At 32.8% G+C, this 25,880-nt stretch overlaps 2 protein-coding genes across 4 annotated transcripts in view; both read right to left on the bottom strand.

The window, feature by feature from the left end:
* LOC143062152 (uncharacterized) overlaps positions 1-25,880 on the bottom strand; it is a 49,221-nt gene that overhangs the window by 23,051 nt on the left and 290 nt on the right. Inside the window, exons 2-4 of one of the 3 annotated variants that reach the window (XM_076233952.1) lie at positions 24,509-24,575; positions 21,936-22,370; positions 21,010-21,121 (exon numbers count right to left, since the gene is read on the bottom strand). The exons of 1 other annotated variant lie outside the window; for it this stretch is intronic. In XM_076233952.1, the coding sequence (XP_076090067.1) occupies positions 21,108-21,121; positions 21,936-22,370; positions 24,509-24,569 (510 nt within the window). In that variant the 5' untranslated portion in view covers positions 24,570-24,575 and the 3' untranslated portion in view covers positions 21,010-21,107. Of the gene's footprint in view, positions 1-21,009; positions 21,122-21,935; positions 22,377-24,508; positions 24,576-25,880 lie in introns of those variants that run through there. One more of the 3 variants, XM_076233951.1, reaches the window with a different exon arrangement.
* LOC143062151 (uncharacterized) lies at positions 2,509-8,591 on the bottom strand. Its single transcript, XM_076233950.1, has 4 exons — positions 8,566-8,591; positions 6,436-6,506; positions 3,046-3,501; positions 2,509-2,614 (listed from the first exon to the last, which is right to left on the bottom strand). The coding sequence occupies exons 2-4, from the start codon at positions 6,494-6,496 to the stop codon at positions 2,601-2,603; spliced, it is 531 nt and encodes a 176-aa protein (XP_076090065.1). The 5' UTR covers positions 6,497-6,506; positions 8,566-8,591; the 3' UTR covers positions 2,509-2,600.

Here is a 25,880-nt window from a genome sequence, read left to right as displayed (position 1 = left end):
AAATTAAATATTGATCTGACAAAATTCAAGTTTATTAGGTAGTTTGATTTATTGCTGTGAAATGAAAGAATTTAATTTTACAATAGGTAAAAATAAAAATTATTATATAAATTCAGATAGGCATCTTTAAATTTTTTTTATAACTTTTTCAAATCAACTTGGATTTTCATCAAACTATGCAGCTATCTTAGATATATATTAAGCTTACTGAATCCCAGGTCATTTTTGTTTTTTGTTGTATTGCTGTCAAATTTAACAATTAAATTGTAAAGTGTACTATCTCTATTTTGTTCGAACTGCAAATTCTAACTTTTTTTTACTTAGATTTATCTAATTCTTAAATTTGACAGCAATACAACAAAAAACAAAATGACCTAAGATTCAGTAAGCTTAACATATCTCTAAGATAGCTGCATATTTTGATGCAAATTCAAGTTGATTTGAAAAAGTTATTTAAAAAAATTAAAGATGCCTATCTTTATTGCAAATCCTAGCTTTTTTTTTACCAAGATTACTTTAATTCTTAAATTTTACAGCAATACAACAAAAAACTAAATGACATGGGATTCAGTAAGCTTAATATATATCTAAGATAGCTGCATAGTTTGATGAAAATCCAAGTTGATTTGAAAAAGTTATAAAAAAAAATAAAGATGCCTATCTTTATTGCAAATCCTAGCTTTTTTTTTACCAAGATTACTTTATATATAAATAATTTTTATTTTTACCTATTGTAAAATTAAATTCTTGCATTTCACAGCAGTAAATCAAACTACCTAATAAGCTTGAATTTTGTAAGATCAATATTTAATTTAGTTAGATGTGCTGATTTACACCTGTCAAAACTAAATTTGAAGGTCAAGACTAGTCGAGAATGTTAAAATGATTGTCAAAAACATTTATATCACAATAGATATTGCTGCTTTACGTTATTTAAGGTACAGATTTTGTTTTTATTCACTCAATATATTCATGATATTCATGGGACACATACTTTTTTAATGAATAGAGGTCATGGGACATAACTTTTTTTCCTATCACATCAGCATGGGACAATACTTTTTTTCAAACAGGTTTTGCGATTTGCACCGGTCCCCTCTGCTTGATAAATATTGCACCGTCCCTAAGGTAATCTATTTCTGATGTAGAAAAGCCTTAGTATATTAAAAATTTAAAAGTTTTGTAAACAGTTAATTTATAATTATGACCATATCAATAATAAATCAAGTCAACACATACGTGCTGTCTACTGGGCTGGTGTTAAGCCTTCGACATGACAAATGTAAAACGATCAATATATGAAAATGATATATTCAAAACATTAAACAATAAAAATTAAAAAAAATATAATATGCAAAATTAAACGTCCACTTGGGATATTCAGACAACTGAGAAGTTTAGCTAGCTATAAAACCAGGTTTAATCCAACATGTTCTACTTAAGATACTGCCTATACTAGGCCAGAAATATGACAGTTGTTTATTCGTTTGATGAGTTTAAACTTTGATTTTGCCATGATATAAGGGACTGCATATCATAAAGGTAAGACATTATCAAAATTGCACAATATTGACACACATCTGTAACGTTGAACATTGTAACATAGAGTTCTGACGGTGGAAAAGTAGTAAGGTGTTGTTGTGACGGATGCATAAGTATTGAGACACGGAATTGGAAGGCAGACACAAACAGAATAAAGCGGGGTTAAACTAGGTGAATAGAACAACATAACACATCAGAACAGACTACAAATCAGTTGAAAAGGGCGCTTCTTCGATCATAAAAATATTTTTAGAAAAAGACAGACCGGACATGGCAGGATATTTTAACAACAAAAAGACATTCATTATAGATCTGAGAGTATTTGCAATTATTGACTGCTAGTTCAAAGCAAAACACCTTAAACAAAATTCACCTGACACATATTGAAAGGCTTGTTTAAGGTATAGTATGGGAAGATGAATATACCCCCTGAGTTCCAATTGTAACTTTTATATATTTTTTATAATTAATGTCACGATTTTTTAAAAGCGTTAATTGGACTTTATTGACATATATCATTCTGCGAAAAGATCGAAAAACTGCAGCTTTTGGGGATTCAGCTGCTAAAATTACTTCAAGTATAATTACACAGAGAAGAGTTCTACCATACTTAAAAAAACCCAAGGGATTAAGAGGTTTTCAATAGTGCATGTCTTGAAACGATTGATTGGTGTACGATTGATTGACGTCTGGCAACAAAGTATTACATTCATCAAATACCAATTTCAGAGTTTTCGGTTCAACCCGGTCTCCACCTTTTAACATCGTTATCACTAAGTAGAAATAGTTATCAAAAGTACCAGGATTATAATTTAGTACGCCAGACGCGCGTTTCGTCTACATAAGACTCATCAGTGACGCTAATATCAAAATATTTATAAAGCCAAACAAGTACAAAATTGAAGAGCATTGAGGATCCAAAATTGCAATAGAAAGACACGGTTAAAAATAACAAAATCAATAAGGTGTGCTGCAAAGTTTACTAATATCTACTAGTATATAAGATGTATATATAAAAGGGAATTCCTTATCGTCTGTGCCATCTTGGATGGACCGGTCTAGTAAACACTCACTGTAAAATATCAATATTGCTTGTTAAAGAAATTCAGTGATGTACAATGATAAAACTGTTATAACGACAAAAAGTAACGAAATTAAAAAGTGTTTATGGTACGTCACAACGATTTATTTCATATACAATTGTTACGACAAAAACTCTCGAAAAATGATGAACAATGCAGTATAAATTACGGTCAATATTTACGGTTAGATTGCTTTTTTTCTGAAATGTAGTTTTTTTTAAAGACGCTTCACAATTAATCTATTGAAATCTAGCAAAACTGAGCTTTATCATTATTCTAAATACGAATTTCTTTCTAGTCTTAATATAAGTATAGCAATATGAATCTAATAACGGTTACTAAGGTAAGTAGTCTTACTGCAGTATGAATCAAAGTTATCACTAGCCTACCTTTGACAAAAGAACATAACACCTAAATATACCTTTCTTAGTGCGTGGCCAAATGCCTCCTCCAATTTTCCTATTTGTCCACCAATAATTTTTACCACCTGGCCAATATCCTCCATATTTGCCACCAATACCGTATCCGCCCATTCTGCCGTATCCACCCATCATTCCTCCGTATCCACCCATTCCTCCGTATCCTCCCATCATTCCGCCGTATCCACCCATCATTCCTCCGTATCCACCCATCATTCCTCCGTATCCTCCCATCATTCCACCGTATCCGCCCATCATTCCTCCGTATCCACCCATCATTCCTCCGTATCCTCCCATTCCTCCATATCCACGCATTCCTTTGTATCCACCCATTCCACTGTATCCCATACCGCCGTATCCATATCTAATGCCTCCATACATCATTCTGCCGTATCCCATACCGCCCATTCCGCCGTATCCACCAACTCCCATGCCACCATATCCTCCATAACCAATTCCTTTACAAAATTAAAGAACATTTCATTTTGCAAAGTAAACTTAAAAGTGAATAATCTATAGTCTCAAACTGTTTTCAAATAATATTAGCATTGAAAACGTTATTTTAATGTGTATGTTGTGCTTCGTCTAGATCCCTTTGTTATGTTTCTTTGTTGCATATTTGTTTGTGTTTATAGTGATTAAGATTGTTTTTCAATATTGACTGCTGTTTTCCTATTTCTGACATTTTTACCCATTATTTCTGTTTGGTTTGTTCACTCGTCGATGTAAAACTGATGGAATTTTATGCAGCTGGCATACAAGTGAGAGGTTTATCGAACTTTAAACCAGGTTTAATCCACACATAAAACAATGCCTGTACTAGTCAGGAATATGACAGTTTTCCACTCGTTTTAGCTTTCGGATTTGACATTTGATGAGGGACTTTCCGTTTTGAATTTTCCTCAGAGTTCAGTATTTTTTGTGACTTTACTTTTTAATGTTGTTTTTTTTAACCAATTCCGGTATTAACACACTTAATCGAATAGTGTGCAGAAATGTATCATATAAGGACCTAAATACGTTCTCAAATGTTCGTTTAGATCAGTTTCATCTCGATACTATTCTTGTAAGTTACTTTGCTTTCTTTTTTATATACATTTTCGTATAATTGGTAAACGTCTTAACGTTGTTTACCGCGTAACTGTATATTCGATGTCTCTACTTAGCGACGATATTGTAATCATATGTGGGTTTAAATAAAGATTTCGTTCTATGAAGACGTTCTTCGTTAGTTTTTCAGAATATATGTCAAATTTGTGCCGTGACAAAAAGAACGATGAGTTCTAAACTCAAACCTATTCGAGCTGGACATCGTGGTCCAGTCGAAGAGTTATTACAGGAATACAATGTGAATGAATTTATGTCAATCAGAAAAATGATACGGAAGAAAGGAAACAGTTATCGCGGAACTCAACGACAAAATTGTGAAAGAAATTTCGGATGAGGATATTCAAGAAGAGATAAAAGAAGCCAACAGGTATTACTTTGATATTCAAATTACTTTAACAAAACTGGCAAAAGTAATCTTGGAAGCAGATAAAACAAAATCTACGAAACAACCACAATTAAACCCACACGCAACAGAATTTACACTTTCAAACAACCAAAATAAACCCGACTCCAGTAAGTTTCAAGCCAGCAAATAATTCAGCATCTACATTTTGAAACTCAAGTATGTACCATAAATTACCAAAGCTTACCCTACCCACGTTCGGAGGAAATATACTGGAATGGCATTGGGATTCCTTTTGTCAGCAGTACATGCAAACTTGTCCTTACACGACGTTCAGAAGTTTAACTATTTGAGGTCTCAATTGTACGGAGAAGCAAACCAGTGCATCTCAGAATTACAAATTACAAACACAAATTACGATCAAGCCCAACATGTATTGAAACAGAGATCTGGTCAACCCCACGAATTGTGAATGCCAATATGCAAAGCCTTATTCGTCTTCACAGTCCATCAGCAAATATTAGAGAGCAATTTACACCGTCACATTTATTTCAGGAGAACTTTATACACACAGAGGACAATATGAACGAATCAACAGAAGCAAATGGACTATTACAACGAAAACGAACTTTCATTGAACATTTTTGTAGACTGTGGATAACTGAATACCGGACAGAGAGAGTTTCACCATGTGGCAGGAAAAATTGATACACATGTGAAAATCGTTTCTGTTGTACTTATCATGGACAATTCACCAAGAACAATGTGGAAATTAAGTGTTATTGAAGATGTGATTACAGGACTAGATGGACTTGTTCGTGCTGCAAAGATTTGTACACCAAGTGGACTGTTGAATTGTTTAATCTTAGTCCTTCTTGAAATATGAACAGTAAACTCATTTTGAGGCCCCCAGAATGTTGTAAATTACTTCAAATTCTTTTATTATATACATTTTTTTTTATAATTGGTAAACGTCTTAACGTCGTTTATACAAAACTTTATAATCATATGATCAAGTCTAGAAGTTAAGAAAATCAAGGATGCAGTCCTGGTTAAAAAAAAATGACTTGATTGATGTAAAATATTTATTATGACATCTAAAGTCTTCCTTTCCCTTCCAGTTTAAAAACCATCATAAGAATCGAATAAGCTCAATAAACTCGCAGCTTTAAAACTATGTTATCAGGGAAAAAGGTGGCATCAATATAAGCAATTTTTAATATTGGAGCTTGGTTTTACAGTCTATGCGAGCGTTAATATTAAAGACCCTTCGTGTATGTAATGGTCAAAGACGTTTTCTATTTAAAAGCCGTTACTGGTTTTAGGTTGTTTTGAATTTTCTGTATGATTGACATCTATCCTAATATCTTCTAATGAATTCTTTTAATTTCTTGCACCAAATATCAAAGATCTATTCCCATCAACATCTATTTTCAAATGTAAACAAAATAAATTGAAACATGTATTACACACAAAACGGGCAATCTTTTATTAAAAAAAACATTAATTCCGAAATAATATTTTTACAACTTCGTCGTCAGGGAAAATAATTGATACATCTTTCAACAAAATAAATGTTAATAGTTATCAAAGGTACCATGATTAATATAGTACGTAAACTTATGTTCATAAAAAAATCCACGAAGCACAACTTACAGCGCTGTGGTTATCTTGTTGTCATGATTATAATAAAACTGATTAACTTCTGAAAAGGTAAATGTTATTGGCTAACGCGAAATTGAAAATATATACATAAAATAATATTCAAATGTTTTCCATTCCAAAGTCATTGACCTGACGACGAAAAAATAGGATACGCCAATTCATAAAATGTATGATCTTTAGTTTACATATTGACAAGAAAAGGGGGGAAAGGGGGAGGGGCATTACCATATGATTGGTTTGTTCAAAACTTGATTTGTAAGTCAAAATAATTTACCGATTTTGCTATAACTAGCAGCTGCAACAGCTATGGTGATTAAAATGACCAGCAGCTTCATCTTTATTTATCTGTAAACAAAAGAAATACAAATCTTCACAACGATGTTAAGCAATTGTATTTACTTACATCAACGTTATTTTGGACACTGATGTGATCCTATTAGTTAAATGAATCTCCTTCGTCATATTCTAGTTTGAGTGTTCACATGTTTAGCCACATCGACATGTGACCAATTAATTGCATGAGTTGCAATGCATGAAAGACTGACTACTACATTGTAACACGTTTACAGAGGAAATGTGTTTTGAATGACTAACGGTCTACACTTTTAAAAGTTATCGGAAAGTGCATTCATTTGACTTGTTCTTCTTAAATAGGATATTGTCTTATCACCTAACAGTAAGCCTAAGGAGTAGGGGCATTAAGGCCTGATTTTGGCCCAAGAAAATAAAATGTTTGATAACTTTTACAAATTGGCACATAATCTTTAGAAATGCATCGGGCCAAGAAATATAAATGAAAAACATTAAGATTGTTATGTGATGACGTCACAATTACGTCATAAAAGGTACTGTTTTCACTAAAACGACGAAAATTCAGAATTTATGCAGTTTTCTATCTTTATTTCTGTTGTGGAAACATCGTGCACAGCCAAGAAACAAAAAAATAATTTAACTGAAGCTTTATTATTACTATTGACAAAATCTTACCAAATATAAAGTTGTTTCTTGTGTGCGCACATACTTTTCCAATCGAAAATATACTTAAAAATTTGATGAAAAACAAGGAAAATCACAAACTTTTACAAAATATGCAAATAAAGGCATGATTTGTTGCCATGGTAACTTGTTCAATGTCCAAAATTATTTTGTTTTTCTGAATACCTTTTACCTGAGATACTTTTCAGTAATTTTAAAATATGTATGATAACTTTTAAATTTGCAGTAATTTTTGGGCCAAATAAGGGCCTTATTGCCCCTACTCCTTTATGAGGTTTAAGGTACCTCAAACCAATTTTCCAGTTTAAATGTGTCTATACGTATAAGAACTCATTACGGATAACAGGTTTATCAATTAATACGAGTTCATCTCGACAAAAATACCATTGTGCAAATTGGATAAAGGCATCTATTTCTAGGAGTAGGTAAACCCTACTGGCCTAGTGTTAATATTGATTTTTACAATAATTTATAGTATTTGAAAGTGGCAGGGACTCCTGGGCTGTTGGTACCCTCGATTTATCAAACTGTTTTGAACTGGAAGTTGATGTACAATAGATCTAGTGTTTATGGGTTGGTGTAAGCCCCAAAGAGGTTTGTTGCACCAAGTTCACCCTAAAGTATTTAAGAAAAAAATAAATCTAGTAACGTATGATTCACAATTTCAAAGACCATAGTATATTATGTAGTAATAAAAAAATCCCTGCATTTTTTCAACATACCAAATAAACAAAAACATTAAACTAGTTACCTTATTTTCTCTGTTATGAAAATGAATTAATAAAGTTTCAAATATTTTAAGGAATTAAACAAAGGAGAAGGTCCAGTAAGACCCCTTTTTGGCCCCAAAATATAGCAGTTTTACAAAATTGTTAAAATGTAAACTTTTAGTTATTTATTGGACATTAGAATGCTTCTGCTACATAAATATGGGCTGTTTTTGACAATACAATGCACATTTATCGGGTACTAGCACCATTAAGTCATGCTAAATTACTGAAATCTTCACAATTCTAGCATTTCAGTTAAATTTTAGACAGTTTTCGTGTAAACGAAAGTGTCCGCATTCGTGTTCATCCTTAATATTGAAATGTAAGTTGTATTTTATGATAATACATAACATATATAAAGGTTGAGGATGAACACGGATGCGGCCACTTTCATTTTTTGACAAAAACCATCAGAAAAGTGACATTTTTTGACATATTTGGTAGATTTTTCACATTTGAGCTTGAATCGGATCGTTTTAGGTGACTAAATCAGTTAAAATCTTTCACTCAAACTAATTGATTCAAATGAAATAGACACTTAAGTGTTTAAAAAGTGGTCAAAATCTTTCGTCAGATGAACCTGAAATTTGAGGCCAAAATCGGTCCTTACCGGACCTACTCCTTTAAAGAAACCTTACCTTCTATCTGTGGATATGTTTTCCAGGGAAGTTGGTGTTGAGCAACATAATAGGATCATATTTATATACCTCAGTTCAGGAAATATACTCTGAAATACACAATTACGTTTGACATTAAAATTTGTAATCACAAGTTTTTTTTAAATTTCAGTGACTTGTTACAATTTTATGGACAATCCTGAGAAGACAGTTCATGTTCAACATGATTAATATTATATTCTTAAACCACAATATCTTGTGAATTAATAAATATGATTGACAGCTGTTGAAAAAAAAATAATTCGTAATTTTGTATAATTGTTTTTAGAAATTGCTGTTTTTGTTTTTTGCTAATAAAACAGATCTTATTTCTGTTTAGTTTTTGCAAACATCACATTATTTTATTTTCTCTTTCTGCTTGACAACACAAATGAGAAGAAATGAATGTAACGTCCATTAATAACCATTCGGCAGTCAATAAACTCATCATAGATACCAGGACTAAATTTTGTACATACGCCAGACGCGCGTTTCGTCACAATAGACTCATCAGTGACGCTCAAATTCAAAAAAAGTTAAAAAGGCCAAATAAAGTACGAAGTTGAAGAGCATTGAGGACCAAAATTCCTAAAAGTTTTGCCAAATCCATCTAAGGTATTCTATGCCTCAGGTAGAAAAGCCTTAGCATTTCAAAGGTAGTAATATTTTCGCCTGTACTTTGTTTTACTCACATGTTCACCATGTTCACTAACAACGGGTTGGGTGAAACGTAGTGTCAATCTATTCTAACAAACAAAATATCAAAAATATTCATGTAAATATGTTTCTTAATAATCGTGTAAGTACCCCTACATCAAAATGCTTACAACATTTGAATTTATTACTGAAAATAAATCTGTTTGGAAAATTCGAATTTTATATGCTGTAAATGTTTAGAAAGTAGTTAAGAAATAAAGTCTCCTTGCTGTTCATTTTCCCCTTCTTTATTTTTCTCCAGAAAATTGATTGTATCTTCCTTCCTTCATATGTTTAAGGAATGACTATTCCAATGAGCAAAGTGAAAAATCTACGCCAAACTTTCATCATGAACCTAAAGATTGCAACAACATCAGATAATATAGCATTCAGAGATATGAAAATACAACCCCTAAAACATCAAGGAATTATTCAACAGGAAAGCATTGAACTGGAGATGACAGTGCTGCCATCAGTAATACAGAAAACAGTTGTGTAATTTTCTGTTGCCCAGTTTTCGGATGTACCAGAAGCTTTCTAAAGCATAAATCTTTAAAAGACCACATCATCATTGGGAACTGTCACTTCCAATCGAAATGTTAATCTACCAGTGACGCATACAACAATTTATATGCACTTCAAAGTTTTACTCATGCTGTTGGTCAATGTTTCAACTTGAGTTTGAATGCTGAGAAAGCAACAAACACAAATAACCTGACGAAAGGGTAGGCTCTGAAATAAAGAAAGGCTCAGGTCACCTTTTCCACAGACTAAAAGAAATTTTGAAACGAAAACTTTCAAATTGGGCAAATCACTGGCAAAAAAAAAAGGATCCAGTTTCTGTGTCTGGAAATGCGGCAAGCAATGTTAAATGGGAAAAGACGATTATGCGTAAAGTGTTTTCGTACCACAACACATTGCTAGTTACTTCACGAGAAATAAACTCCAAGTATAATGATGGAATAGTTACTAAATCAGAACAGAAAATGAAACGTCAATTATCACGGTCCGGTTTATATATTATTTATATCTATATATATCTGCTTCTTGAATCCAACCCGTAATTTAAAAGTCAGTTTTTTAAGAAATATACGGGGAAGAATTAGGAACAGTTATATAGGACAGTGTTTTAAGAAATTTACGGAGTAGAATCAGGGACAGTTATATAGGACAGTGTTTTAAGAAATTTACAGAGTAGAATCAGGGACAGTTATATAAGACAGTGTTTTAAGAAATTTACAAGGTAGAATCAGGAACAGTTATATAGGTTAGTTTTTTAAAGAAATTTACGGAGTAGAATCAGGGACAGTTATATAAGACAGTGTTTTAAGAAACTTACGGGTTAGAATCATGAACAGTTATATAGGACAGTGTCTTCAGAAATTTACGGGGTAGAATCAGGAAGTTATATAAGACAGTGTTTTAAGAAATTTACGGGGTAGAATCAGGAACAGTTATATAGGACAGTCTTTTGAGAAATTAACGGGGTAGAATAAGAAAAAGTTATATAAAACAGTGTTATAAGAAGGAAGGAGGATATTTTGTTGTAAAATAAAATTATTTTTGTGAAATAATTATTTAATTTATTTTCTGTCACACATATTCAAGCGTCTGAAAGGATTTTCTTTGGGGTTATTTTGAAGAAAAAAAAGGCTAGGATTTTCTTTGGGGTTATTTTGAAAAAATAAAACGGGCTAGGATTTTTTTTGGGGGACATGGAAAAAATTATGTCAATTAGGGGGAATAATCAGGACCAGTAAAAGAGAAATGAAAATGGGTCAAATTGCAGAATGTATGGGGAAAGAATCCCGACAATAAAAATATACTAAAAATGGTTAACAAAGCGTTGTTTGTGGAAATCGGGAACTAAAACGATGAAAAATAATAAAATTAACAATGTATATATTTTTTTCTGAACAATAACAGCTTTAGACCAGGAGAAACATAAATTGACAATGATTATTTATTACACCCTTTGAAGCATTGTTAAGAGTAAGTAATTATTAAAGAAATATATTTACTCATCTGTATTTTTTTAGTTTTGAATATGTGGATAGAAGAATTCGTTATTATTTCCATAAGAGTGAGCAAAAGGTAAGCAGTTAACAATTATTTGAATATTTAATTTTGCATTGAATAACATGCATACGGTTTATAAAACGAGCGGTCTATGTGAATATAGGTTAGCTTTATGTATGCAAATAGAAGGCGTTCTTTAAGATTTTGATTTTTAAAAATTTGTAAATGATTACAATTTAAGTTCGTTTTTGTTCTTGTCATTCCAAAAATGTCTGGTCGTGAAACAAGAAGGAAAAAACATAGAGAAGGCAGTTATCAATTACAAAAGAATATACATGAAGGCATTGACTTCAAGGATTTCCGTAATCCTTGGACTTATTCTAACGCTGTCTTTCAGCAGATGATGATTTCTTAATCTGGCTCTGACAAAACGGGTTGCGTTAAATGAATTTTGATTGCGTCAAGTGCACCCAAAAATGCACTCTATACAAGCGCACAAAGGCCAGTGATTGTTATTCATTTATGTGCTCAAATGGCCATGAATTTGGAATGAGAAAATTTTCTTTTTTCCAAGTTCCGCATACAATTTTGGAGATTTGTTGCATTTTATTAAGAAATATTTAGATGGCCTAACATTACACCAATCTGCACTTAGCGCGGGGATAGAATACAGACATATGTCCGTCAACTGGGCGAGTAATGTAAGAGAACATTTCTGTGAACATGTACACACAGAATATCAAAACCTTGTATTTGATTGGGATGTTGAATTTGGTGGTAGTTTATTTGGGCGGAAAATAAAGTATGACGGGAAGACCAACAGAAACCCGAATTTGGATATTTGGGATGGTCAAAACCGCCTCTAATGGGATAATTATGTACCCGGTAGAGTCTGATACTTCAATTCCTCATATTACAAAGCACGTTTCCCCGGATACAAGAATATTTCACGACAGTTTGTCTGCATACATTTCTCTAAATGAAGTCAGGTATAAGCACTTTTCAGTTTGCCATAAGACGAGCTTCAAACAAGTTTAATAAAAATGCAGAAACCGGGTAAATTTTTAAATGTTGCACAAATAGAAATGAAGGTGCACGGAAATTGTCAAAAGATCATTTTCAACGCATAAACTGAACTAACACAAAGCAATTTGAGCAACATCTGCTGAAATGATATGGTGAAATTACGCTTCTCCAAACAAGAGAAACGTTCACGACTCCTTCTTCAGCTTAGTGAAGGAAACGTTCACTTTAACCGGCCCCTCCTCTGAAAGAGATAGGAAATGCCCATGCTACAATCATCGTCCAAGGAAGCGATGATGAATCAGATGATGAAACTGTATCTGCAACTCCGCCGAGTTCAAACATTGACTATACAGTAATGGCACCCGCTAGCTACGTTACCGCTTCTTCCTTCGCTAATTATAATCCTGCTACAAGTTCTACAAATTCTTTACAATCCTACCCTTAATGTGCACGGCATAAGAGAACAGCAACCTCTTCAAAATCTTACATATCAAACGAACCAGATAGTGAGGAAAATGTTGCAAAATTGTTTTTTCCTTCAGATTTCAAACTCATGAAATGTAGTATAACGAAAAAGACAAAGCGACAGAAACCTAGAAGTAATTCGTATGTCAAGTCCAATACAACTTTTCCAGTAATAGCAACTTTGCATGATTTTGATTTTACTTTAAACATGAATCAGTCGTTAAACTTCATGAGGGCGTTGAAATTGTGTTTTATCTTTGTATAGATAATCTGTACATGTATTTTGTATAGTCCCCAGTTTGTATATATAAGCACTAAGATATATTAATATAAGAAAATTAGAATTTTTGTTGTTGTTGTTTTGGGTTTTTCAAATAGTTTCACTGAAGTATTTATATAAGTAAAATATATATATTATCAATATTATTCCCACTTTTTACAAGGTAGTTACGGGCAAAATAAGCAAGATACACTTTGAAAATAAATCCAGATACAAAGAACAAAAAAGATGGGTGTTTTAATATGACTGAAAAAATCTTTGGACTATTTTTCGTGCTTTCACTCTGTAGACGTTAATATGAACAAGTTTTTTTTTTGTTAAAAAAAACTTTCTCGGTAAACGTAATGGTTCATACGGATTTTACTGTTACAAAATGTAATCACAGACACAATGTTGAGATATATATCAGAAACAACTATTCACATATCGTTTTAAACACGATCAGTTAAAAAACAGTATTTGGAAAAGAACCCAGAGCAGTAGAATCTACACCAGCGAAAAAAACGATTGAAAATTGTTGGAAAATGATCACTTAGTTGTTTCCAACATGAAAAGATATTCCTTTTCCCGTGATATATACATTTTACTCATATTTCAACTCTAAAAACAAATCGAGGAAAAATGAGGACCTGAAAACAGCTCATAGAGAGAAGGAAGGCCCACTGATTTATTTTAAATACGTACTATTTAATAAATAAAACTACCAAATGTTTTCTTTGTTGTTTAATATTTGAGTAAAAGCATTGGTTTTTTTTAGTGTTAAGAAAGGTTAAATATAAGGAATCAACTATGTAAAACAGGGATTTAGGTAATTTACGCGGGGAATCGGGAACAGTTACATAGGACCGTCTTTTAGAAATTTACGGGGTAGAATCAGGAACAGTTATATAAGAGTGTTTTAATAAATTTACGGGGTAGAATAAGGAACAGTTATATTAGACAATGGTTTAAGACATTCACGGGGTAGAATCGATAACAGTTATATTAGAAAGTGTTTTAAGGAATTTACGGGGTAGAATCGAGAAACAGTTATATTAGATAGTGTTTTATGAAATTAACGTGGAAGAAGCAGGAACAGTTATAACAGAAAGTGTTATCGCAGTACACAACCAGTCTAGTTATATGACCAAATTTGTAGACAGATGTGCAATTTTATTGGTTATATTTTTTATTTATATGAAAAAAAACTTGCTGGTTCATTACATTATCACAAAAAATTAAACAAATACCATGTGTTTTAGAATCAATTGTTTCAATTAAGCCATTAAAGGGGAGAACACGCTCCTAGTTAAAAAAAATATCCTGGACCGATAAGGATTTTTTTTTAACTTGTAGCGAGAAAACAATTTCGGGACACCATTTTTTATTTCTATTTTCTCAAAACAAATTATTAAACCTGTCTTCTCACAATTTAATTCAAAATTTATCTCATAGATTTCTTTTTGTGCACAAAAATGTGTTTTATATGATCAATCATAGCAAAATTTGGCAATTTTCAACGACTCATAGCTTAAAAAATAGCACGCTGACCCATTCTTTTTATTATATTTTTTGAAGAAGCATAGTAAAATCTTCGTTTTAGCAAATTATAAGAACATTCTATCTCGGGGAAACATATAAAACGAACAACAGTTTAAACTTAAGAATAAACCCCTGGAGATTTTAGAGCGATCATTCTGTTAATATATTATATGTTCTTGTTTAAACCAACAAAGACATTTTAGCTATTGAAAGGAGGCTGTTTGATCATGCATCAAAAATTCATTATTTACATCTATACTATTAAACGAGAAAACCTCATTTTGTGTGTCGCTTCTCTTCTTTGCACAATAAATTTATCATCATGCCTCTTGGTCCTATAGGTACAGTGCATAGTCGCATTTGTCATCCATTCTTAAGATTATTCAGATTGAGCTATTTTGGGAGAAAAACAAGAAAAAGGCATCCGGATACTGTTTCCGTCATTGGACGAAATTTTAAGTCAGACTAGACATCCGGTTTGCGTTTTATTTTTACAGTGAACATACATATTCTACGAATAAAGGTCTGTATGATATATCAATGGCCGCCGTGGATCGATTAGTAAACTGAGAATTGATAGTAAAAAGCAAATACACGGTATTTATAGTGGGTTTCATTGGGGTATAAGCGTGACGCTGGATTGCCGATTTTTTTAAAGCGTGACACGTGAAAGTCAAATTAGTGTGCCGTGAAATCGAAGTTTAGCGGGACATTGGAAATTACAAAAAATGAGAATGGCTTACGTACATAGTGTAAGCTGACTGCGGGATCGAAGCCTCCAAATGAGACCTCTGTTATGGGAGCGAATGAACATAATATACAGATAAGCGCTAAAATTATGCCTGTGTAATTAAAATTAATAGAAAACCAAAAAAATGAGAACATTGGAAAGGAGGAACCGGGCAATAAAAATAATTGTCCTGTCCCAAAGTGCCTTTAACTTGATACCTTTTCTGAAGTTATCCAGTCATAAAATCTTTTACAAAAATTCATTGATTTATAAACTGAGAATTGATAGTAAAGAGCAAATACCCTTTATTTATAGTAATGCATGTTCATAATAAACTAAATCTATGTTCATATTGAAATTAATAGAAAACAAAAAAAATGAAAATTGGAAAAAAAGGAGGAGGGGACAAGAACAATTGTCTTATCCCCAAGCACCTATGACTTTTGATACCTTTCCTTAAATTTTCCAGTCACTAAATCTTTTACAAAATTCTTCCTACACCAGTAACATACTTTCAACCACGCTCTGAATGCCCGCGATTTCGTGGGTGTGTTCTAGTAACATTTACATAAGAAAATGTTAATGTGAAACCATCAGTCCATCAATCATATGGTTTTTTTTTTTACATAGGAGTGACCAAACAAGGTTATAATCAACTTAACGTATAGGCTAAATCACACATGGATGTTTTGTGTAACAAAAGCTTTGTTTTGCATCTGGTCGTAGACTTAAAAAGTAGCATAGAATCGTTAATACAAATATATGTCCGCTATTGAATATAAGATGTCGACACACGTTCGTTCGTGAGCAAAACATTAAGACGATGAATGATTGCCCTAAGACCATATACCGGATGACATATCGGTTAGGAACTATAAGTAACCATTCGGCCTTCAACAACAGCGAAACCCATCCTACATACCAGTGAACATATATTCTCTACGACAATTGATAGGTATGTTGTTTATTTGTTTGTCAAAAACATGTAAAACATTTTATACGACAATAAAAGATTTTAGTTACTATAAAAGCCTTCGACATGACAAATGTAAAACGATTAATACATGAAAATGATATATGGTTTAGCTAGCTATAAAACCAGTTTCAATCCAATATTTTCTACTTAGGAAAATGCATATAGAAAGTCAGGAATATGACAGTTGTCCATTCGTTTGATGAGTTTAAACTTGATTTTGCATTTGATTAGGGACTTTCCGTTTCGAATTTTCCATTTTGTTTTCCTCGGAGTTCGTTATGTTGTGATTTTATTTTTCACATACAAATTGTAGCAGGGTTAAACGTGTTTGTCGGCACCCATGACCATGGACAATGAAAAGTTCTTAAATGATTGTATTTACTCTGCTGCTAACATTTTGCGTGTCGTTATATTGACTTCTGCATATCATAAAGGTAAGACATGCTCAAAATTGCACAAGACAATAACAATCAAATCAAGGAGTGAACAAAGACTCACAAAACCAAAGAACATTTACATCAACAATCTATAATACTAAAATTACGAGGTCCAATTTGTCAGCCGTCATCACGTAAAAACGACGAATCAAAGAATTCAACTTTATATATAACTAATACAGTACAAAGGTGTATATTAAAAATTACACCACTCCAGGCCCTTTTGTTTTCCACATAATTAATATTGCCAATAATTGAGAAGTTCCGGGTCGAGTCCGCTACCGATACCAATAGTATATTCACCTGTTACCTAATACCTTATCTGTACGTTCCGCATCTGACAGGCGCACCAACAAACGGTGTATTCAGGATTAATATGCTATATGCACGGGTCATAATCACAGGGTTGACACTACTAAATTGTCAAATTGTTACCTATTGTAGTATTTTAATCAGTAAGACTTTCTAAGATAACAATACGAATACTAAAACTCTGGACTAAAAATAAGGCGTACAGTTTTCAATTTGTTAGCGGGCATGACGTAAAACAGCGAATCAAAGAATTCAACTTTATTTATAACTAATATAGGACAATGCTGTTGATTAAAAAATACTCCATTTCATGACCTTTTGTTTTCCAAATAATTAATATTACCAATAATTGATAAGTTCCAAATCGACGGGTTCAAACACAAAGATTTGAAAGGCAGAGAAAACTGTGTATCTTTATATAACTAATATAGTACAAAGGTGTAGATTAAAAATTACACCACTCCAGGCCCTTTTGTTTTCCACGTAATTAATATTGCCAATAATTAAGAAGTTCCGGGTCGAGTCCGATACCGATACCAATAGTATATTTAGGATTATGCTCTATACACGGGTCATAAGATTTGAAAGCAGAGAAAACTGTGTATCTTATAATCGGCATGACTTTATCAGATGAAAATACTAATACTAAAATAAGGCTTGCACATAGTTATAGACTTTAATTCAGTCACGGACCTGCGAAATCACGGGTGTGTTCTAGTTCGAATTAATTTGCTTTCTTAAAATTCAACACCTTATTAACTTATTAACGTATCCCAGGGGGGGGGGGAGTTGGTTCTGTGGGATGGGCCCCCTTTTTTGACGATCGATGCATTTGAATGGTGACATATGGTTGGAACCCCCTCCCCCTTTTTCTCCTGGGTTAGGAACCCTCTTTTAAAAATGGCTGGATCCGCCCCTGAAGTCTGACGCCACTTGCAGATTTCAGTTAAATATGACGGCACAAATCACATTGTTTATTTAGTATTTAATTATGGCTCTATTTATAATTCCAATCTAATTTGCAAATATCACATAATAATCTGTTTTCATCAGTGGAATTCGTATCGAGTGACTGAAATTGGAAAGGTTAACATATCAATAATTCTGTCTTCTGCACGACGAAACAAAAAGCATGGTGACAAAGCAATTCGCCTCCTAAAAATTGTGCCTTCATGTTACTACAAATAGTTGACCTTTGCGTTGACATTCTTTAGATTTACATCCAATATTTTGAACTGTTGAAAAATTCAAAATGTTATATTGACATCAGTTCAAGTTTAAGATACTTTTGATACCTTTCCTGAAATTCTCCAGTCATACAAAAATTCATCCTACAACAGTTTACATACTTTCAACCACGCTGTAAATGCACGTGATTTCCTGGGTTTGTTCTAGTTATTAATAATTATTAAGAAACAACACGAACTCCATTAAAAACCGGGAGTGGAATCAGGTGCTCCGGAAGGGTAAGCATTTCCTGCACCGTATACGGCACCCGTCGTGTTATTTCTTTGTTCAGTTCGGTAATTATGAAAGGTTATTATGACTGAGTAAGAATATCAGATATGATTTCGGACACAATTTTGTCATAATGGCCAAACAGCTCATGATGGCGACCGTATACTTTCTTGAGTGATGACCTTAATTTGATTGATTTATAGTCCTGTATTAGCAACTTTTGAGAAAGCAGTATTCCTCGTTCAAAAAAATCAACGTACTTTGAGCTAGCTCTAGAGTAACGTATCAATTGAGTCACATATACTCCATATGCTGGTGCCGCTGGGATGTTGCTACACAGAAATCGAAAGTTGACTATAGGAAAATTAAAATCATCGCGTTTGCCATAAATTTTGGTATTCAACCTACCATCAGTAGTCATTTCGAGAAAAAGGTCTAAATATGAAGCAGATTTATCTGTGTCGGTAGTATCTTTAATTTCAAGTTCACTCGGATACATTAAATGTTAGTGATCACTGAATCTATTATAATTAAGAGACTGTACATCATCAATATACTGAAAGGTGAAATTAAGGTATCCGACCCACAATAACGATTTTCGGAAAATGTTCCGGAGTTTACCAAGGTCTCAAGTTTCTCAAAACCTCGGTATTTTACGCCTAGGAAGTGAAAGTATAACTTTAATTTCTAAAATGATTCCTATAATGTCAGAAAGGCTTACTTAAAGTATATTTTCATAAACAATAAAGTAAACGCTCATTCTTTGTAAAAAATCTTTATATTGTGTCAATCGGAAACAGAAGTTAAGGTAAACAAATATGGCTGACTCGAGACATACGGGGTCGTTTTAGCAAACAAAATAAGCAGATTGACGTCTCTCCGTTTCTTCGCTTTGTGGAAAACATTGAGATAGATCACAATTATGAGTGTGGAAACCATGTGTGTGATTTGGGTGCTACTGGCTGTGAAATGTGTTGTCCCGGCATAGGCAAATTGGTAGGAAGTAGGAAAGTAGATACATCTCGCACTTGGTCCTCTGGGAGAAGATTAGTAGAATGGGCAGTCCTTTTAGACAATTTGAAGTTCTGCAAACAGTGCAACATGGGTCCACTTCTTCTGACCGATGACTTTGTGAAAGGGGAAATGAAGTGTGGTTTGTCTGGGTATCTGTATGTTCAATGCAGCTCATGTATAGAGACCCAAGTAAACCAAAGGCCAAGGGGATGCCAAGCTTCAGTGTCAACACCAAACTTGGAGCAGGTAATTTGCATTTACAAATATAAACATTTTAAAACATGAACATTGAACGACATATACATTTTATGTACATGTACACATTGACCAACCCTATAAATGACATATCAACATGCCCGCACTGAACATGATGTATATCATGATATGAAAAGCTCGATTATTTTTAATCCAGGTCTGTTCAATTTTGTTATAATTCAGAAACAACATCAAATCATTGAAGTCAAGTTTATTTAAGGACCTGTAGGCTGTTGTCTCAGTCTAATAATTTAAGATTTACTTTAAATGTAAAAATAGTGTAATTAGCTCTCACTGCACTCAATGTAGGGGTGTTGGGCTCGACTCATGAATCAAACACCAACCAATCAACCAATTCATTGAAGTTGAAGCAAAAAACTTAAGTCAAATCAAACATTTTACAAAAGTTCAGTGCAACAGTGGAACTATTTGGAAGAAAATATACATGTAGCATGCTTTAAGACAGTTGAGGTATTCACGGGGTTAAACTAGGTGTATTATACAACATCAGAACAGACTACAAATCAGTTGAAAAGGGCGCTTCACTAATCAGTTTGATACAATGAAAAAATTATCTAAGAAAAAAACAGACCAGACATAGCAGGATATTTAAACGTCCCCACAACAAAAAAAGACATAAAGCATAGATCTTAGAGTACTTGCAATTATTGACAAAGTTATTAGTCCAAAGGCAAACAACTTATACAAAACTCACCTGACACATTTTGTAGATATTGAAAGGCTTGTTTGAAGTATGTTATGGGAAGATGAATCTACCCATGTGTTCCAATAGTAACTTTTATATAATGTATATGCAATGTAACGATTTTTATAATGTTAATAAGACGTTCTTGACATATATTTTGTATGAATATTACTTTGTGGAAAGATTAAAAAAAGGTGGATATATATCGCAGCTAAAATTACTTCCAAGTATGATCAAACAGAGAAGTGTTCTGCCATATTTTTAAAGAAAAACAAGGGAATAAGTAGTTTTCAATAGTGCATGTTTTGAAACGATTGATCGATTTACGATTGTTTGACGTCTGGCAACAAAGTATTACATACAGAAAACACCAATTTCAGATTTTACTGTTTGACCAGGTCTAACATGACATAATAATCAGCTCGTTGATTGTGGTCATTATCAGGCAGAAGCAGAAGAAACTTACGACTTGTCTACAATTTAACAATGTTATCACTAAGTAGGAAGACACGGTAAGAAATAACAAAATCATTTAGATGTGCTGCAAAGTTTACTAATATCTACTAGTATATAAGATGTATATATAAAAGGGAATTCCATATCGTGTGTGCCATTCCAGATGGACCTGTCTAGTAAACACTCACTGTAAAATAGAAATATTGGTTGTTAAAGAAATTCAGTGATGTACAAACAATGAAAAAACTGTAATAACGACAAGTAACGAAACCAAAAAGTGTTAATGATACGACACAACGGCTCATTTCATAAACAATTATTACGACGAAAATACTCGAAGAATGATGAACATTTCAGTATAAATTACGATCAATTTTGTCGTTAGCTTTTTTCTGGGGAAAAGAGCTGGTTTTTTATTAAGACAACTCAGATAACCTATTAAATCCTAAAAAAAATAGAGCTTTATCATTCATCCTAACGCGTGTTTTTTTCTGTTAAGGTGGTAAATACAATACAGGGAGATATAAACTCTGTAAAATCATCTAAACGTTTTAATTACGTTATGTTGTTAAGGGAATATTAAGCTTATCAATGATCAAAACTAGTGTTTGTCAAACTGCTATATAACCGGTGTAATTTTTCTGATAAAATGGTTGGTTCAAATTTTTGGAATTTTTTATATTTTTGTCTAAGGGTCAAAGTAAATACTTAGTCAAAATTTTATGAAAATTGAACGCGCCAAATAAATTTTAGTGAAGGTGTTGGATACCACCTTAACTTAATTTTCCTTCTAGCCTTGTTAAATATAACTATATCAATATGAATTGAAAAACGGTAAATAAGATAGCCTTATTAAATAGAATTATATCAAAATGAATTGAAAAACGATAAATAAGGCAGTCTTATTAATGGAAAATCGGTAAATAAGGTTGTAGTCTTGGTGCAGTATGAATTATAGTTACAATTAGGGTACGACAAGAGAAAATAACACCTTACTATACCTTTCTTAGTACGTGGCCAAATGCCACCTCCCATTTTCCTATTTGTCCACCAATAATTATTACCACCTGGCCAATATCTTCCATATTTGCCACCAATAAGTGACATTCTACCATATCCGCCCATCATTCCACCGTATCCACCCATTCCTCCGTATCCGCCCATTCCGCCGTATCCTCCCATTCCACCGTATCCGCCCATCATTCCACCGTATCCGCCCATCATTCCTCCGTATCCTCCCATACCACCGTATCCACCGTATCCTCCCATTCCTCCGTATCCACCGTATCCACCCATTCCTCCGTACCCACCCATCATTCCTCCATATCCCATACCGCCGTATCCATATCTAATGCCTCCATACATCATTCTGCCGTATCCCATGCCGCCCATTCCGCCGTATCCACCACCTCCCATGCCACCATATCCTCCATAACCTTTTCCTTTACAAAATTTAAGATAATTTTATCATTGATGATTCTTTTTAAGTAAACTTAGATCTAAGTGAATAACCTTATCTCAAATTGTTTTCAAATGATATGCATTTGAAATGTTATTTGAATATGTACTATTTCTTGGTCTAGATGCCTTTTTATGTTTCATTGTTGCATATTTGTTTGTGCTTATAGTGATTAAAATTATAACACAATGTTGACTGCTGTATTCCTATTTCTGATATTTTTATCCATAAAGTCTTGTTTGTTTTGTTCACTGATCGTTGTCAATATAATGGAATTTTATGCGGCTGGCATCCAAGTGACAGGTTAAGCTAGCTTAACACCAGGTTTAATTCACATTTTGTACATGAGACAATGCCTGTACAAATTCAGAAATATACAGTTGTTGTCCACTAGTTTGATGTGTTTGCGATTTGGTTTTGACATTTCCGTTTTGAATTTTCAGTACCCAACACCTTCAATAAAATTAATTTGGCTCGGTTAATTTTTATAAACTTTTGACAAAGTATTTACTTTGACCCTCTGACAAAAATATAAAAATTTCAAAAAATTTGAACCAACCATTTTATCAGAAAAATTACACTGGTTACTTAGCAGCTTGACAAACACTAATTTTGATCATTGAGAAGCTTAATATTCCCTTAACAATACAACGTAATTAAAGCGTTTAGCTGATTTTACAGAGTTATCTCCCTGTAGTGTAAGGTACCACCTTAAACAAAGTCGTGCATAAACACTATTATTCGAATACTGTGCAGATAATTATCATAGAAGGGCATAGTTACGTTCTCAAATGTTCGTTAAGAATAATTTCAATCTGAAACTTATTTTGGCTATTAGACCACTGACATGAAACAAAAACTCAGAAATCAGCTTAGTAAAAATATTTGGAATACTAAATTAAATTAAAAGATTAACTTTGACAAAATCTTCCTCTTTATATTCTAAGTGTTGTTTCAAAGGATACGATGGGACGCGGGAGAACTCACGTATGACCTGTATAAAAGAAGACTATTGGGGACTACACAATGATGGTTCAATAACTGACAGTTTGGGTCATAGAAACCGCAAGAACTTGCAGGCTTCAATTTAGTTCATTCGTTTGATGAGTTTGAGCTTTAGATTTTGCCATTTGATTACGGACTTTCCGTTTTGTCTTTTCTTCGTAGTTCGGTATTTTTGTAATTTTACTTTAAACATGATAGCAAAACCTATCAGGTTATTAGAAAGAAGTTTAGAAGTTAATAAAATCAAAAATGAAGTTCTGGTTGAAACAAAATATGTCCAGATTGAATTAAATATGTATTATGTCATAATTTTATTTCCTTTTCCCTTCTCGTTTAAAGCCCATAATTAGAGTCGGATAAGCTCCATCAACTCGAAACTACTAACTTTAAAATTATATTAATAAATTATATTAAAAGTGAAAAAGGTGGTATCAATATAAGCAATTTAATTATTGGAAGCTTATTTTTAAAGTATATGCGAGCGTTAATGTGTAAAGACACTTCGTGTATGTAATGGTTAAAGAATCTGTCTATTTAAAATCCATTTCTGGTTTTATGTTGTTTTGTATTTTCTGTTTCATTGACATCTATCCAAATATCTTCTAATAAATTCTTTTAATTTTTTGCACTAAATGTAAAAGATCTATTCCTCTCCACTTTTTTTTTGGTTTCAAATATAAGCAAAAGAAATTGCAACATTCATTACACAAAACGGGTAACATTTTATTTAAAAACTTTAAATCTGAAATAATATTTTGACAATCTCGTCGTTTGAAAAGTCATTTAGGAAAAATAATTGATAAGTCTTTCAACAGAATAAATGTGTATTTATGAAGTACAGCGCTTTGGTAAGCTTATTTAGATGATTATAATAAAAATGATTAACTAACAGTATAAGTTATTGGCTATCGATAAATTGAAAATATTTAAACGAAAGTCTTATTCAACGGTTCTTCGTTACTTTGGCATTAACTTTACAACGATAAAATACGATACCCCAATTTATAAAATGTAGCATCTATAGCATACATATTAACAAGGGAAAAAAGGAGAGGTTATCATATGATTTGTTTATTTCAAAACTTGATATGCGAGTCAAAAATAATTTACCGATTTTGCTATAACTAGCAGCTGCAACAGCTATGGTGATTAAAAGGATCAGCAGCTTCATCTTTATCTGTAAACAAAAGAAAACAAATCTTCACATCGATATAAAGCAATTGTATTTACTTACATCAACCTTAAGTTGGACACTGATGTGTATTTAAATATAGAGATGAATAGTAAGTGACTAAAGCTATGTTCAGATAGTACCGAGTTGTTTTTTGCTATTTTGTTTTATGAAGTCCCATATTTCATAATTGAGGATGTACTTGAGAAAAGGCCAAGTCGGACTTTATCCTTGTAATTGCATTAGTATTATTTGGCTCTCACTCGTAGGAAAAGAAATTTAGAATATGATTAGATTTGGTGAATAGGCTATTTAAGGCTCAAGTTTTAAGGAAATAAAATGGGTGTTATGGAGGAAATGATTTCCCCCTGAATCATAAGGGTAGATCAGCTGAAGTAAAAAAAATCAAGTATTCCGATCATGTGACAAAAATGCTAAAACCTAACCTTAGTACATCTTTAAGTCAAAAGGTCAAAATTGACCTGACTAATCATTTTTCAAAACACAAACAACTATTAGTTATTTACTTTTTTCCGAGCCAAAATACTTGTCAACATGATTTTATATCGTCTTATTCGTATTTTGCCATCATATATTTTTATCGTTGCGCAAATCTTAACGAGTTTTACAGAAAAATGTGTGCCTTAGCTACGCTGTATCGCCTATTTTAGACAACCTAGTACATATCCAAACAATTGCTGTGTTTTCTTTTCATTAGATAAATATATTCGTGTCTTTGGAAACATAATAAATATCCTCAATCATATTCTAGTTTGAGTGCATTGAAAAGGTCACATTTTTTTCCTGAAAGAAAAGTGACCAATCAATTGCACGAGTTGTAGTGCATGAAAGACGTCTACGTGGTAACACGTTTAAAGAGAACATGTGTTTTTGAATGACTTACTACTTAAATTTTCGTAGGTTGTCGGAAAGTCAATTCATCTGAATTGTTATTCCTTAATATGATAGTGTCGTATCACTCGCCAGTTAGCGTAATTTATGAGGTTTAAGGTACCTCTAATCAATCCTTCCGTTTAAATGTGTATATATGTATACAAACTCATTAAAGATACCAGGCATATCAATTAATACGCTGAACGAGTTTTGTCTCCACAAGAATAAAATTGTGCAAATTGGATAAGGACATCTATGTCTAGGGGTAGAAAACCCTAGTGTTTAAAATAATTTTAACAATTTATTTATAGTAATTGACTACCCAGCTGCTGATATCCTCGATTTGTCAATCTTGTTTTGACTGTAAGCTGGTGTACAATATACCTAGTGTTTAATAAATTGGTGTGAACTCGAAGC

The sequence above is a fragment of the Mytilus galloprovincialis genome, chromosome 2 (assembly GCF_965363235.1).
Source record: "Mytilus galloprovincialis chromosome 2, xbMytGall1.hap1.1, whole genome shotgun sequence".
NCBI classification, from domain to species: domain Eukaryota; kingdom Metazoa; phylum Mollusca; class Bivalvia; order Mytilida; family Mytilidae; genus Mytilus; species Mytilus galloprovincialis.
Note: the sequence above shows the minus strand (reverse complement) of the source record. Positions and strands in the feature narration are given on the sequence as shown.